The sequence below is a fragment of the Vipera berus genome (genome assembly GCF_964194415.1).
Source record: "Vipera berus genome assembly, chromosome: Z".
In the NCBI taxonomy this organism is placed as follows: domain Eukaryota; kingdom Metazoa; phylum Chordata; class Lepidosauria; order Squamata; family Viperidae; genus Vipera; species Vipera berus.
The window spans coordinates 29,705,396-29,721,953 of NC_138205.1; the positions used below are offsets into that span (position 1 = coordinate 29,705,396).

The window sequence follows — 16,558 nt, forward strand, 5'->3', positions numbered from 1 at the left end:
TCCCTTTAAAGAGGTCTAGATACTAAAAGGGGCAAAGAAAAGGTAGCTGACCTGTCAATCCCAGATGATTGATAATGGGCAGAGAACACAAAAGCCTATGAAATTGAAACATCAAGGAGTCTAACAGGAGGGTGGATTTCCCATTTGGCCTTGGTGTTCTGGTCTTTTGTGTTTTCTCCTCTAAAGTTGAGAAAGGAGAAAACACAAACTTTAGAGGAGAAAACACAAAAGACCAGAACACCAAGGCCAAATGTGGGACGCGGTGGCTCAGTGGGTTAGGACGCTGAGCTTGTCGATCGGAAGGTCGGCAGTTTGGCGGGTCGAATCCCGAGTGCCGCGTAGCAGAGTGAGCGCCTGTTACTCGTCCCAGCTTCTGCCAACCTAGCAGTTCGAAAGCATGTAAAAATGCAAGTAGAAAAATAGGGACCACTACGGTGGGAAGGTAACAGCGTTCCGTGCGCCTTTGGCGTCTAGTCATGCCGGCCACATGACCACGGAGACGTCCTCGGACAAGCGCTGGCTCTTCGGCTTTGAAACGGAGACGAGCACCGGCCCCTAGAGTCGGAAACGACTAGCACGCATGTGCGGGGGAACCTTTACCTTTACCTCTAAAGTTAAAGTAAGGGCAGAGTCTCAGCAAACAACAAATGGGCTAAAACCAAGTGGATTTTAAAAGCAAAATGAGGCCAGGAAAACCTGTTGCAATATACTGTTTTATGGAGTGAGATCTGGACTGGGTGGTTATGTTCAGTAGATGTGTATTTATGTGATAACCTGGCTGACAGAGCAGCTATTGTTCTTGAGCTGAAGTGTCTGAAATTAGCCTCTTCAAGAATGTTCAGTTCTTCTCTTCTTTCCACTTTCTCCTAGATCTCCGAGTTTGCTATCTATAATGATTTTAAATTTTTAACGAATCTTTGGTGCTCAGAGAACACACATCTCCCTGACACATCAGGCCACTTGCAGAAAGGAGTTGCCACTTCCTGGCAAGTGAGTGAGATAGGAATTTCTTTGGAGTAAGTTGAGTGGCAACCAACAAGAAGCCAAGCCACTGCTATCACATCTCTACCTACAGCCCATTACAAAACTCTCAAAGTAATACAACTATTGTAGTAAAATAAGTCACCCATTTCTGGCCTTAATTCCAGGAACATCATGTGTCACCTATGTCATTCTCTCCTAGAGACTGAATTTCATTTTCTTAAACTTTATTTTTATTTTTTTTCTTTCCACTTGCTTTCCTACTGTAAAAGAATTGATCAGCCTGTAATGTAACACAAGGATATATTTCTATGAAAATTACAATAATCTTACTTTGCTTTGACCAGACAAGGGCCTGGGCATATGTTGCTTCTCAAGCATTGGTACATACATTTGTATCATAATTCTCTAGTTGACATTATAACACCTGCCTCTACAATATTTTTAACATGGGGAGAAAGGATGCAAGAAATATTGCTACACACCATCTCAGGCCAGAATTCTTAAATACCATGCTTCACTCATTTACTAATGTATTTACACACATGTATTTAATTTGTTGCAATTTCACAGAGATCTCTGACACTTCTTCACTCCAAGGACCAAGACTGCCTAGTTTGGCATCAGGTGATCCTTAGGGTCAGGTAGTAGTGTGTCCGTCCCATTCAGGTAACTTCCTTGTCCTTTTTTAAATGTACGTATGTCCGGGACAATGACAATAAGGAGGTTGTTGACAAGTACCAGTGTCAACAACAGTGTGAAGAAGAGCTTTTCCCAAATAGGACAGAACAAAGGATTTAAAGAAAAGCCATAAAATGATATAATAAATACAAGCAAATCAATCCCATAGGCAGATGGAGATCTTTAAAGGAAGTATCTCTTAAAGTGCCTCTTTGCATTCTGAATCCTTCTTACTGATGCTTATTATACCAACATAGGGCAGACTATAATAATTAAACATCAGCCGCAGCCTAATTCTGGGTGAGGTTTTAAATAATCAAGTGCTCTTGAAATCTTGTCAGGGCTAAACTAATTAAATGCATCTTTGGATCAAACAAAGATTTAAAAAACACATATAGCATCAACTGGTAGACATATAATTAGCAAGAACAGAGCTGTTGGTGCCTCCCCATTCTCTGCCAAAAGAAAAAAAGAGCCAAATCTATTATTTGATTGGAGAGTGGGGAAGCAGACTCTTTGTATGCCCAACCAATGCACTTTCAGTAGTGAAGGTTTCATTAGGATAGCTCCTAAAACAGGAAAGGGTTAAATAATGTGGTACACAGTACTAATGTCCAGGAGTCCTCTACATTTAATTGCCTATCAAACATAGAACATGATAACAAGCATTTTTATAAGTTCAAAACTTTTAAATATCATAGCTTTCTAGTGATTGCTTAAGTTCTTAGCCAATACACTGAAAACTATGGCCACTTCTTCTGATCTTAATGCTATATATATATCAGGGGTTCCCAACCGGGGATGCGAGACACTATTCCAGGGGGTGTGAAAATTTGGGTTTTCAAAATTATAGTATATATGCATAATTCGTTGCTGTTGCTTCGAACTTTTGTAAGGAGTGCGAGAATATATCGGAAGCATTCTAGGGCTGCGGGGTATAAAAAAGGTTGGGAGCTGCTGCTATATAGAACCATATCCTGTGCCCTGTTCACCGCCCTGAGTCCTTCGGGAGAAGGGCGGTATACAAATATAATAAAATGAAATGAAATATCCTCAACAGGGCAGTGAGGAACAACACAACTGATGCTAGCTTGAGGAATCCACTGCATGCAGAGTACGGTCCAAAAGATTTCTATCAGAAACACCCCCACTTGCATCAATTCATTTTTGTGATGTCAGTCCTTCCTTCATACATTGTTCTAACATTGCAATATTGGATCCAAAAAACATATTTTCCCCTCATGGGGCTTTAGAAGAATGCAAACAGATGTATTGGAACATAGTTTCAGCTTCCCCCAAAGTTTTATTAATTTTTTAGAAGCAGCATTCCTTTAGAATTAGGTATAAGGTTAGGTTTGAACTTTATCTCTATCCTAGAATGTGGCAAGAAAATCACAAGGGCACCATGAAATATTTTAATTTTTCAAGAAACAGTGATATTTGACATCTGTCAGACAGCATGCAAACTATTAGCTTAAGATACTTCACAGTTTTGGCCTCAGAGCATTATGAAAAAATTACAAAGCCACAAAGGATGCCATAAACCGAGAAAGTTTGGGAACCTCTGTTCTATATTGCATTTTGAGTTAAAAAGATGCCAAGCCATGTACCAGGCGAGGACTTTTACTTTTGTGCCATGTTGATAAGGAATGGGCTTATCTTGGACAAAAGAGAAAAAAACATGCACTAAAAGCCTGTGATTACACAACCGAAGTTTGGCAGCAAAATAAGTAGGTGTTATGGCAGCAGTATAGGTATATCTCAACGTACAACTGTAATTGGGGCCAGACAAACCAAGTTAGCTTGTTAAATCAGTCGCACCCAATTTTATGACCTTTTTTCTCATGGTTGTTAAGTAAATCATTGCAGGTGTTAAGTGAAACATGTGACTGTTAAGCAAATCTGCTCCTCCCCCCCCCCCCATCTTTGCTTATTGGAAGCTGACTGGGAAGGTTGCAAATGGTGATTACATGACCCTGGGACATTGCAACCATTGTAAATACATGCCGGTTGCCAAGCACCCAAATTTTGATCACCTGAAGGCAGAGATGTTCCACAGTCATAAACATGAGGGCCAATCATAAGTTACTTTTTCTGTGCCGCTGTAACTTCGAACTATCAGTAAACTAAAGGTTTTAAGTCGAGGACTGCCAGTACTGGGACCAAGGATCAGACAAATGGAGTTGAGGACCACACCTGTCACATACTCCTCCATGAAAATACCGGAGTGAATCAGAGCTCTTGGACATGCTACTACATTGACCCTTCCTATTGCATTCCATGACCATTTAAAGGCTTTGAATCTTGATCAATTTCACGCCAACTCCCAGCAACAGCCATCTCAGCCTGAAATTCTTTGGTTGATACACCTGCCTGACCCAGGTGAGTTAAAGAAAAGTTGCATTCATACATGCAGCTTGATTAGTGTTCCTTTGAGTTCGTTTTTCATGGCTTAATTTATTGGCTCGGTGTTCGACAGTGCAAGCAGACAGTGGATTAATACAAAAACTGGATTATGTGTGTTGTAGAATGCGGTCTAGCTTGCTGAATTATAAGTAGAAGGGCGGTTTTTAGTTCAACAATGTAGTAAGATCATCCCCTGCTGGTAGACAGATAAAAATCACCGCATTTCCTCCTACAGTATTTTTCCCCCTTGCTCCATGCTTTCCTCCTTTGCCATGAAAAAGGAAGAGGGACAGAAAACCTCTGGACCTCAACCTGATACAAAAGCTCCCTGCAAATGCCTTGTTCATGATGCTGGTGAGAAGAATGTTCCTTTCCTTTGGTCACCAACTGGGGAGGTGGAAAGGAGGGGGGTCAAAGGGAGAGAATAAACTGGGGTCTAAAGGCAGTGAAAAGTGGGGGGACACAAAGGGATTAAAAAAAAAATAAAGAGGTTACCACTTACATCTTGCTTATGGTCCCCAAGAAATTTGCTTCCAAATAAATATCAGATTAGAATAACATTTTGGCTGGGAAATTCTGGGAGTTGACATCCACACATCTTCAGCCTGCCAAGGATGAGAAACTCTGCTGGAAACAGCTGTCAAGAGAAACATACTATAGGTTCCATTCTGATGCCACTGGAAGAGTGGGAACTTCTCTGCTTTTTCATACCATAATCGAATACACTTCATTTATGCATATATCTATAGTATTTTGCATCTCAGAAATATTCTGTAATTCCTTCCTTCATGGAATTTTACTGCAACCCTTTTAGATCCTGAGCAGTTGTATTCTTATTTTACAGACCAGGAGACTGAGGGTCAATCAAGGGGCTGAAACTGATGTTTCCCATATTTTTCTCCTGTAAATGGTGTATCCTGTTCTAATGTGGGCTAGCTAAAGAAAACTATGATATCACCTTACTGTCCTCAGATTATCTTCTCCCTCTCAAGTTGTTGTATTGTTACTATCAGCTTTTCCCAAGAAATTCAGTGTACCAAACATATTACGTTTGCTATTTTCTCCTCACAATAACCATCACGGAGGTGAGACTGGAAGAACAAACGGGACATCTACAATGTTATGAATCCAGAATATGTCTAAGGTTTTATCTAGAATTATATCTCATTAGGGCTGTTTATTTAACATAAAAACCTTTCCTATATCCAAAGTGCAGCAATGGTGTCTGGGAACTGAGGGGAGGGAAATGGATAAACGGAGTTTCTTTCCCTACAGTAGTGGTGAAAGCACCTCTAAGATTTTCTCATGGAAGAGTATATTTCTCTTCAATTGTTTTATATATCAGAGGTATTGGTGATTCTCTTGGTAGTTTTGTAGTTATTGTCTTCAGCTTCACAAGGGTTAAGGTCTTGCACAAACATATAGAATTGTTTACATCGAACATCTTTTTAAATAAGAGGAATGTAAAGAATAAATACTGTACACTGACATCCACCTCCCAACACAGGGAAGGGGACTAGATAAATATGTCTCCGCTATACAGATAAAACCATTCCAAAGGATAGGGAGGATGGATCAGGTTCATCAGCTGCCCAATTAACTCTTGTGCAAATTTATCCCCGGGACTCCAAGGATCTGTAGAAATGAAAGAGAAAAAAACCCAAATTGTGACAGCAACATAGCATGGATTCTATGTATAGTCAACCAGAAACCTGTATTAGGTGCTCCCTATTCTCAGGGCATATAAATTTGATGGACTCAAACATCTGGTCTTCCATATAACTAGCCCAGCCCCTTCAGTTCTGCAGCAATGACAAGATAATACTTGGAAGTCTTAGGTACTGGCTTCCGAAGTCTCTAAGTAGACAGACAGAACCAAATGAAATTTACAGCCAAAATTCTCAAGAGTAAGTAAAAATTTAGATTTTTTTTCACAAGGATATTTAATAGTCCGAATATATGAAAACCCACATTTCAGATTTGTTGGAACTTGAAGGTAGATCTGTTTGCTGTAGTTTAAATCAGTGTTTCTCAATCTCGACAAATTTTAAGATATGTGCACTTCAACTCCCAGAATTCCACACCCAGCAGGCTAGCTAGGGGATTTGGGGAATCGAAACCCATGCACCTTAAAGTTGCAGAGAAACATTGATTTAAGCGATTACAGCATTTGGATTGCAAAAAGTGTTTCTTTTTTGTCCCCAGCTGAATGTTTGGCTGATAATTGCACTAAATTAGGCACACAGTCGGCAAAGTTGGCAATAGCGTGTAAAGTTTTTTTGTTTTTTTTTTAAAAAAAATTACAGATATGTAAAGAAGGGATAACTTAAACTCAGATGCTGGCTTGGAGCAAATAGGCTCCTTTCCCCATCTTCTATTACAACCCAAACCTGAATTATGGCTCCAATCCAGTTAACTGGAAGGAGGGAATGTGCTCCCAAATAACAAACTCTGTATCAAGAAGAATCTCTGAAAACAATGTCCAGAGTTTCATTCTGGATTCAGGGCTAGCTATGAGACAGAGACCTCATTGATGACACCTGTGAATGATCTCTGGCGAGAGCAGGATGGGTGCAAACATCCTGGCTCTTTGACCTCTCAGCAGTCTTCGATACCATCGACTATGGTATTCTGTGGGCCTGCTATAGAGCTTAAGACTTGGCACTTCTGTGCTGGTTGAGCTCCTTTCTCCGTGGTTGGTCCCAATCAGTATTGATAGGGAGTGAGAGATCCAGCCTCTCTTATGTCATATTCACTTTCCTTTTTGACATCTACCCGAAGCTGCTGGATGAAATCATCCATCAGTATGGGTTGAAATATCATCAATATGCTGATGATACTCAACTTTACTTATCCACCTGGTAACTTGGTGATGCTGTTGCTACCCTCTATGATAGTTGGAAGCTGTAGGGACTCGGATGGGGAACAACGGGCTATGACTGAACCGTGGCAAAACCGTGGCTTTGGGTGCATGGAGTTTCCAGATCCAAGTCTTTGGCATATTTAGTTTTGGATGGGTTGCACTGCCCTTTTGAGACCTAGCTCACAAACCCCAATCCAGTTCAGAGTTCTCCTGGACTTGCAACTTCTGCTTGAAGATCAGGTGGTGGTTATGTTTAGAAGAGCCTTTGCACAGCTTTGACCATTGCAACGTGATCTTTCCTGGATCTGGACTCCCTGTACTTGGGTCATTCAAGCCCTAGCTATCCTCATCTGGATTACTGCAATACACTTTACATGGGGCTACTTTTGAAATGCATTTGAAAGTTTCAAGTGATGTAAGGTGCACGTGCAGTCTGGAGATTGTAGAATGACCCATGTTATACCACTGCTTCACAAGCTGCATGGCTGCCAGCTTGTTTCCAGGTGCAGTTCAAAGTATTGGTTATGGCCTTTAAAGCCCTCCATGGCATAGGTCCACACTACTTGATGAACTCTCTTGTCCCTCTAAGATTAGCCCACCCTACTCATGCTGGTAGAGGAGGCCTGTTGAAGATCCCGTCAGTCAAGGAACTCGACTGATGGAATCCAGGAGAAGAATCTTCTCTGTTGTAATGCTGGTCCTCTGGAACTTCCTGCCCCCCAGGTAACGTCTGTCCCCACCCTCCTATCTTTCCATAAGACTGAAGGATTGTCTCTGCCAGTTGGCCTGGGGACCCAAAAGGGGAGTACAACACAGAGATGGCTGCTGGACTAACTTGCCCCCCTGCACTTCCTGCTTCACCTTTACTCAACTTTTTAATTCCATATTATTCTACTTCCACCGTCAATTTGTATTTATTTACTCCTTTACTATTGTTATTTTTACATTTTTATCATTTTTTTTCCATTTTGTTGTTGTAGGCATTAGACTCATGGAGAGATAAGTGGCAAATAAAATGAATGAATGAATGCTTTTTTCTTAGATTTCCCAATGAACTTAAAACAATGAACTGTAGCAATAAAAAATGCATTACAAACATCACTCTCTTTTGAATATGTTTTTAAATACTCACAAAATTAACCATCCACTCTATCATATTTCTGCCTTAGAAGACATCTCTAAGGCAGGGGTCACCAACCCCTGGGCCTTGGACCAGACCATGGCCTTTTAGTAACCGGACTGCAGAAGCAGCAGGCGAGCAAGCAAGCAAAGCTTCATCTGAGCATGCACTCCTAGGTTGCATGCAAAACCGTCCAGCTCAGTCTGTGGAAGACAATTTTTCTTCCAAAAGTGGTCCCTGATGCCAGACAGGTTGGGGACCGCTTCTCTAAGGTACAAGCAGCAGCTGGTGTTTTCAGAGATGGGGGAGTTGGGAGGGAGAAAATTCCTTAAAACTACCAACTCCTTCTCTTGCCTCTGAAACAAAAATTGGCAACCTGCTGGGTACCTGTTATTCTCAATACCCACTTCAGAGTCCATTCTTACGAGTAACTGTTGTGTTGCTGCCGGCGCCGCGCTGTCCTCATCTTTTCAAAGCGTGCCTCCATCTCTTCCAGTACTTTGGGTGTGTAGCGCACAACCAGTTTCACTGTGCCTTGTGCTGCCTTCAGAAGTTCCACTGCCCGCTCATGTTGCTCACCCTCCACACTCTGCAAGAGAGGAGACAAAAAAGGCAGGGTCTTAAAAGGGGAAGGGCTGCTTATGGGAGTAGCTCGATACTCCCATGTTACACCACTCCTCCGCGAGCTGCATTGGCTTCCAGTTACCCTCCGGGTGCGATTCAAGGTGCTGGTAATAATCTTTAAAGCCCTACATGGCTTAGGCCCGGGGTACTTGCGAGACCACCTGCTGCCATTATCAACCTCCCATTGCCTGGTTCGCTCCCAGAGAGTCGGCCTCCTCAGGGTGCTGTCGGCCAGGCAATGCCGTCTGGTGACCCCCAGGGGGAGAGTCTTCTCTGTGGGCACGCCGACCCTCTGGAATGAACTGCCTCCGGAGCTGCAGACGGCCCCTGACCTTCGGTCTTTCCGCTGTGACCTGAAGACTTGGTTATTCCAACAAGCGGGTCTGGACTATGTTTTTTAAATTTGGCTTTTATTGAGTTAAATTGTCATGTATCTATTACATTTATTGTTTAATTCTTTTTTAATTTTTGTATTTCATGTTTCTTAAATTTTTTGTTGTGAGCCGCCCTGAGACCTTAGGGAGAAGGGCGGCATATCAATAAATCTAATCTAATCTAATCTAATCTGTTCCTCTTACAATCCTCCTCACGCAAAAAGGCAACTCTTGTCCCACCCTACCCATCACTGGTGAGGAACTTCCACCTTTTCTACCTTAAATTACAAATTTATGCAAGCGGTACTTCAGAAAAAATGCTACAGAGAGGCAAGAGTGGCTATTCAGATTTCCAGCCAACAATACCTCTAAGAAGGTCATCCAAAGCATTTTTTCCTCATATTTGGCCTGTATTTCTTTGACAATGAACATGGTCACTTGTCACTAAGCTGGGATTTCTGAGGGAAGGTTCTGCTACAACTTATAGTAATATCCCTTCACAAAAAGATGTTTTTGGACCCACATTCCAATCAATGCCTTCTAGTAAGAGTATGCATCATTTTGTTTTGGCTTCATAAAAGATCTGCAGTTAATGTATAGCTTCTACAAATGGATGCCCTCTGGATATACTGGAACTATAGTTCACAGAATTGTGCCAGCTTAGATTTTAGGCGAATGTGAGTTTAAGGGAGGACAGGACAGAGGATCATCTCAGCTACCACATGTCCTGTAACACAAATTTATGTCTTACATAATTGATATGTGGATTTATCACCATTTCATGTCATCAATTATCTTCCTCATGCATAAACTGTTCATATCTTTATAAAAGCTATTTATCGAAAATGGAGGTTCTGTTCATTCAAATGCTATCAAATCCTTAACCAATCTACCTATTAAATCCCAAGCCTAATGTAAGCACAGGACATTTTTAGCACTTTTCAGCACTACAAAGCCTCAGCAAATCCCAGTACCCGATGCCTATTCTGAGCTTTAAATTTTTTCCCCAGTATTCTAAGCGTGAAGAGAAGCTGGATCTGGGAGAGTTGCCTTTTCATTTGCACAATGTAGCATTATGCCAAAGTGTTGTGCAAAATTAAAATGGTAGCTTATCATTTTCCATAGTTTCCTGGAGCAATTCTGGAAGAATGGTGGGAAATTAAAATTTCCCTATTCCCAGGCCACCTGATACTAGACAAGACTGGCAGAAGGCAGGCACTTATTTGTCACGCATAAGGAACCAGAAATGACACAAGAAGCTGATCAGAATGGTAAGTTCATTACTACTCACCTATTGACAGGAGTTTTGCCAAATTAAGGCACATGCTGTGGAAACTAATACATAAAACCTTGTGACCATTTAGGCAGGATCACCTTTCAGCCACTTGCTCCACCTCAGTGATTGAAGGCTACCTAATCTTTTCAGTCTTCCCCTCAACTCTGCAACAGATTCTACCCCACTATTTGCTGAAAGACATTTTGGCTGCCTAACACACTTGGGATTCAGCATTCACTAGAATCAGCAAGTTGTCAGTCAATGCCCAGAAATGCCATGCACATCTCCACATCTTTGCCATTCAGCCACAGAAGCGCCAAATGTCTCCCCTCACCCAATACCCACCACACCATTGACAGACAGCAGTTGATCTCCACGCTTCAGCCCGCCATGGCGATCAGCAACACCCCCTGGGATGATGCGAGAAATATAGATGGGGGAGTTCTGCTCCTTGCCCCCCATGATGTTAAAACCTAGGCCCTCATCTGTCTTTGGCAGCTCCACCACCCGGGGATGCGCGTGGCCCTCACTAGCTGCAAAGGCCGCCACTGTTGCCTGCATACACAAAGGAGAGTCCAAGTCAACATTCACAACATACCAAACAGTACAAATTTTAAAGAAATTCTAGTTCTGATACCATAAACAAATTTCTGAGTGGAAATTGTATTTAACATTACTTGTATATCCTGTTCTCAGAATTTGGCACATAGCTTTGTAGCACAACTGTTAGTGGAAGTTGAGCATCTAATGACAAATACTGTAGAGATAATAAATCTAAAATGTGGTTTTAGGCTAGCATACCCAGCTCTATTCATTTCAGTCTACATTGAAATTACATAGTTTCCTTCAATTGTATATGTCCAATAGCTCCTTTTATACTTAATCCAAATTGGGTGCATTAGAAAATGTTCTACATATGTTGGTTTTGGAAATGTGCTTAAAACAAAAAGGGACCCTAAATTCTGGGGGGGGGAAATCCACACCATGTGGCAATTATATAAATAGCTTCCACATATGCAAAATGTATAAACTTCCAACCTTATTTTCCTCTTCCTCCCAATCCCCTTTGCTTCATATATAGAGGTATGGCAGGAGGAAGTGTGAAGGTGGCAACTATAATCACACAATCAAAGCTCTGCTTTCTTTTTAATGTGTGTCACATGTGCCATACACTTTAAAAGGCAGTGAGGTTTTAATTGCATAGTTGCTGCCATCATATCTGCTTTATTTTATTTTTCAGGAGAACCAGAAAGCAGGGGAGGAGGAGAACCAGAAAGTAAAGGAGAAGAAAAACAAAAGAAATGAGAACTTATAAATTATAAGAATTCGATAACAATTTATCAGATGTTAAGAAAAAGGCAAAGCATTCCTTTATTCATTTACTGAAACATTAAGTCAATATGTTGTACAACCATGTATCAATTTGATATTTTAAGAATTTTATTTCTCATCCTGCAGTCATTACCCAGTCGTATCCCTTAATTTGGAATCTTGCAGATACTTAATTTGGAATCTTGCAGATAATTATTTTTTATTGATTTTATGTAACCCTTCAGAAAATGTTTTTGGTAGAAGAGCAGGGGTGCCTATAAATAAATGAGTATAATGGGGACATTTTGTTTCCCTTTCTGAAGTTTTAAGGCATGTAAGACTGTTTCTCACAGCAGGTATATTTCTACTTTTTCTTCAATTAATGTCACCCTGAAAAGTTTTTAGCTCTGAGTCCCAAGAGTACATATACCCAGTAGGATGAGTTACTACCAATGACCTACCTCTATGATACTCGCAGAGATATATATATAGGTAACCATCATTTTGTTTTGCTCACCAGTTTAAGATAATTGTTTCAAAAATTCTTAAACCATCTTTCATTCAAATGAATCCCAAAATATTTGACCAAACATGAATAAATAATAATTATGCTGAACACAGTATAGCAATGATTATAAAACCAAAACAGAAAAAAAATCACAATAATATAAAGCAGAGACATTGCTCACATTCCAAATGCTTTAAAAATTACGGTAAGTCATGAACAGATATCTTACACACAGATATTAATGACAGATTTATTTTCTTTTGGAAGGAACTGCAAAGTTATGACATTACTCCTGCCCACTCACCCCCACTGGGTGTAGGCACCTAACACCTATCTGAAATCAAATACATCCATATCTCAGGTTGTACTGCAGCTGTGGAGGGTACACACATATTACTGACTGCCCCTATATGTCTCAAAACACTTTTGTACTGTTCAAATCCAATTCATTACACAACCCTGGAAGATCCCGAACCCTTAAAAGGTCAATGGATGGAGCATCTGGAGACCATTGGATTGCTTACCATTCTGGAGAATTAGGGAATACAAATCAAAGTTAATAGGGTGTGAAGAGATGCGGATTTGAGGGAGAAAATGTGATTTGGAAAGCACACGGATGTGCTTATGGCACTTGTCAGTAACAACTTGTAAGCCGTTGTGTTTTCCTAGATTCGCAAAAGGCGCGACACAGATCCAGACTTCTATAGTGCTATCAGTAGTAGCACCATAAAAAGCTTATTGAATTACCTTAGCAGTAGCATGTGCCCGAATTTCAGCACTTCCCGAGATATCCAAAGTGTCATACAGCTGCTCATAAACCTGTCCAGAGATACAAGAGAGGTCAAGAAGATTGCTTTCCAGTGGCAAGACTCTGCAAATTTCAAGATCCAGTTAGGTGCCATTGGTAATAATAATAAAAAAGGGAGAGTAAAGAAATCAGAAAATCAGAAATACCGGTAAGTAACAAACAGAAATGGAAATGGTTAAATGAAATTCTTGGAGAAAATCTGATGCAGAATGGCAGAGTAAAAGATCGAAATTGTAGTAGGGAGTGGACTGAAATAAGAATCCTATCACGCATTATACCAACTGTGCAATTACCAGAAATTACATGTTAGGAGGTGATGAAGAATCGTGACTAGGCTGGCAAAGGAGGAGAGGACCTTCAGAACTAATGCTATGTGTTTTGTAGTGTAGCAGTCCACACTCAAACACATTCTGCCCCTTAATGCAGGCCTAGTTCATAAGTGATAAGATGATGGCTAGGTTCCCACAAAATTTCTAAACCACCTTTTAGCCCAGCCTAAGCACAGGGCGGAAACCCAGTCAGTATTTATTCTAAACATGTTTTGCAAAACTGGCACTCTAACCATCATCTTTAACTCCACCTCCTCTACTCCCAAACATTTTTCTAAAGAAACTCATCCCTGAAGTGGGGAAAAAGGTTAAACACAAACAGAAATATGGAAGGCAGGAGAAGGAAGGAAGGAAGGAGGGGCAACTTAAATAGGACAAACTTCTCAGTCTCACCTCGCGTATGGCACAGCAGAATTTGCTCTGCAGCACCCTCTGAAGGGCTTGCAATTTCTGGGGGGGCACCTCCCCACTGCGTTGCAGCCGCTCCAGCAATTCCACCGCTCGAGCCACATCTGCAAAAAGAAAAAAAAGAAGAAAAAAACAGAACCGAGAGTGCTAGAGGACATTTGGGACCGAATTCAAGGCGAGTGGTGGAAGAGTGTAACCTAGCCATGGCTTCTGGCTTCGCTGCTCCGGGGCGCTGCATCTCACTACCTAGAGAAAAGGGAGAGAAGAAGAGAACCCAGTTCGCCTTTTCGACGGGGCCATAGCCAGAAAGGAAATCAAGAAGCAGCTTCCACCATATTCTAACAGGAAGCACCGCACGTCCTCACCTTCCCATCCCTGCTCCTCTGCCGCCGAACCCACGGCGACTCTTATGTCACCAGCCCTCCCCAGAAGTCTGCAGATACTCCGTCCTCTCTCTCTCGGCAGCCCTCTCTCAATCGGGGCTGCTAGATTCCAGCTACGATTACATCCCCTCCTTCGCTTCAAAGGCTGCCTTACCACTTCTCTCCGGTCCACCGGGCACATTCGACGCGAATCTCCGTTCCGAGGCAAACCCATCTCCATCCTTACCTCTCTCCAGCCCTAGAGGCTCCGCCAGCGCTGCCATCTTCACGTCCGAGGAGAACCCTACCGCCGCCTCGCACGTCAAAGCGGAAGGGTGGGAAGTGCGTGTAGGATTTTGCAAGCCGGCGCACAGCCCTGCCTCCGGGCTACTGATGCGCGCGCCTGCTTGGGCACGTGTGTTGAGGGCCCTGCTTCTCGGGCGCTACTGAGGTCAGGTAGGAGCCTCTTCCCATGCCCAAGGAAAAGAAAGGCGCTATGAAGTCCGATAGCCGGTAGATGGAAGTTAAACGCTTAGAGATGCTAAACCTAAGCCTCCTCCATATTTGGTTAAAGCCGATGGTGCATAAGCAGCAGGTGCCGAATTTTCCCTTAAACGTAAAATGGACTCTCGTCGAACGTGCCTGGAATCGCTGGATGAATCTTTACATAAGAAAATACTCCCATCATGCCTGCCTTTACCATGACATCAAAGCAGCCAAGCCTTTTATTGCACAGACACACAGCCAGTTAAACTCATTTCTGTACTCAGGAAGAATTTGCAACTTTCTGGTATAACTCAAGTCACTTGTACAAATTTTTATTTTAGTTCAGATGTCCAAAGGCCAGTAGTTACATTGGAAGCTCATTTCCATCAGCTCCTACCACCAAAGTGAATATCAGAGTAACCTGCTGTGACTTGTAAGCAAGTACTTTCATTGCTTGATTTAATTATGCAACAGAACACTTGTTTTGCAAAAATATCTCAGTAAAGAATAGCACTTGGCCAAAATATAAATGAAAAGGGACTAGACTGGGAAATTTAAAGCATATACACAGAGATTTAAGAATGCAATGGCAAACTTCTTAGATTCATAAGCAGAAAAACTGAAAAAAGTCAAGCTCTATTTTAAGAGTCTATCTTTTAATAGAATATTACTAACATGTAACAGAGTGAGCGCCTGTTACTCGTCCCAGCTTCTGCAAACCTAGCAGTTCGAAAGCACATAAAAATGCAAGTAGAAAAATAGGGACCACTCCGGTGGGAAGGTAACAGCCTTCCATGTGCCTTTGGCGTCTAGTCATGCCGGCCACATGACCACGGAGATGTCCTCGGACAAGCGCTGGCTCTTCGGCTTTGAAACGGAGATGAGCACCGGCCCCTAGAGTCGGAAACAACTAGCACGCATGTGCAGGGGAACCTTTACCTTTTTAACATGTAACAGACTATAGTTTAATCAGTAGAAATGCCTTTGCATATCATAGTATGCTTGAGCAAACAAATCACAATATTCCTGTGGTGTAGTGATAGGAGTCACAGAATGGGATTCAATTCTTCAAGAAGTCATTAACCCTATTATGAAAAAACAGTTTAGCTGCAAACCAATAAAGAGCTTCTTTCCATCAGTTTCTGCATACATTTCTCTTATTTTGCTGTTCTCATTTCTTTTTCCCTTCAGGTCCAATTCATCCAATTGCGGTATTTCATTTGCTATATTTGCTTGCAAGAACCTGCCCATCAATTAAATCATACTGGTGTGACTATTTCATGAAATAAGCACAGAGTCCCTTTCAATATTGGGTGATATGTAAGTGGAAGCAGAGCAGCCGAGGGTTTGGAAGCATAACCTCAGTTAAGCATTATTCTGTACGCTTGTCTTCAATTTTAAAAGATTTTGCTTGTGGTTTTCTATTGTAATTCAATCCTGGCAATTTTCCAGGCAATTTTGTATCAAACTAAAACCTACATTTTAGTTTTTAACCACAATATAGGTTCATGGAAAGTTGTGAATTTCATGGGAGCTATCCAAAAAAATATTTGATATCCAAAAAACGTGTTCTTGCTCACTTAGTCCCCTGGAGTCAGGATAGACTCAAAGGCATTTTATATTCAATGTGGTATTCAATGCAGTTTTATTCCCTGTGTAGAATCTTTCACTTCATAATTAAAAAAACAAACTTTTAGGCTTTGGGACTTCAACCATGTGGTTGAAAATAGATACTACTCAAAATCTTAGATGCCAAAAGCATAGTGAACCATGCTCAGTAACTGAAAATAAATATTTAGTATACTAATTTCTTGTGCATCCCTTTCCAAAGTATACATTGAGCAAGGTAAAATAGGTTTTAAAATGCAGAATTGGATAAAATAAGCTCTAAAAATGCATTCATTCAAATTGTGAGATGCAACCTCTCTTGTATTGCTTACCTTGAAATTATCAATTCTGTCCATGTATAAATGTAATTCCAACTAAATATTCCCTTTATGTCATTTCCCACATCAGTCAAA

The 16,558-nt window shown here is 41.4% G+C and overlaps 1 protein-coding gene across 1 annotated transcript; it reads right to left on the minus strand.

Annotated features, from left to right (window-relative positions):
* Nucleotides 1-925: 925 nt before the first annotated feature.
* On the minus strand, nucleotides 926-14,340 carry LIN7B (lin-7 homolog B, crumbs cell polarity complex component). The gene is made up of 6 exons (XM_081343699.1): nucleotides 14,299-14,340; nucleotides 13,675-13,793; nucleotides 12,892-12,963; nucleotides 10,671-10,880; nucleotides 8,477-8,640; nucleotides 926-5,703 (listed from the first exon to the last, which is right to left on the minus strand). Exons 1-6 carry the CDS (start codon nucleotides 14,333-14,335, stop codon nucleotides 5,682-5,684), a joined length of 624 nt encoding a protein of 207 aa, XP_081199825.1. The 5' UTR covers nucleotides 14,336-14,340; the 3' UTR covers nucleotides 926-5,681.
* Between the last annotated feature and the right edge of the window lie 2,218 nt (nucleotides 14,341-16,558).

Excerpts from the sequence above, each read along its gene's own strand:
- LIN7B (XM_081343699.1), bottom strand. The coding sequence starts at position 14,335 with ATGGCAGCGCTGGCGGAGCCTCTAGGGCTGGAGAGAG. Across the intron at positions 12,964-13,674 it reads TCTGCTGTGCCATACGCGAG|GTTTATGAGCAGCTGTATGA; the intron begins GTGAGACTGAGA and ends ATCTCTGGACAG. Across the intron at positions 8,641-10,670 it reads TGCTGTCTGTCAATGGTGTG|AGTGTGGAGGGTGAGCAACA; the intron begins GTGGGTATTGGG and ends CCTCTCTTGCAG.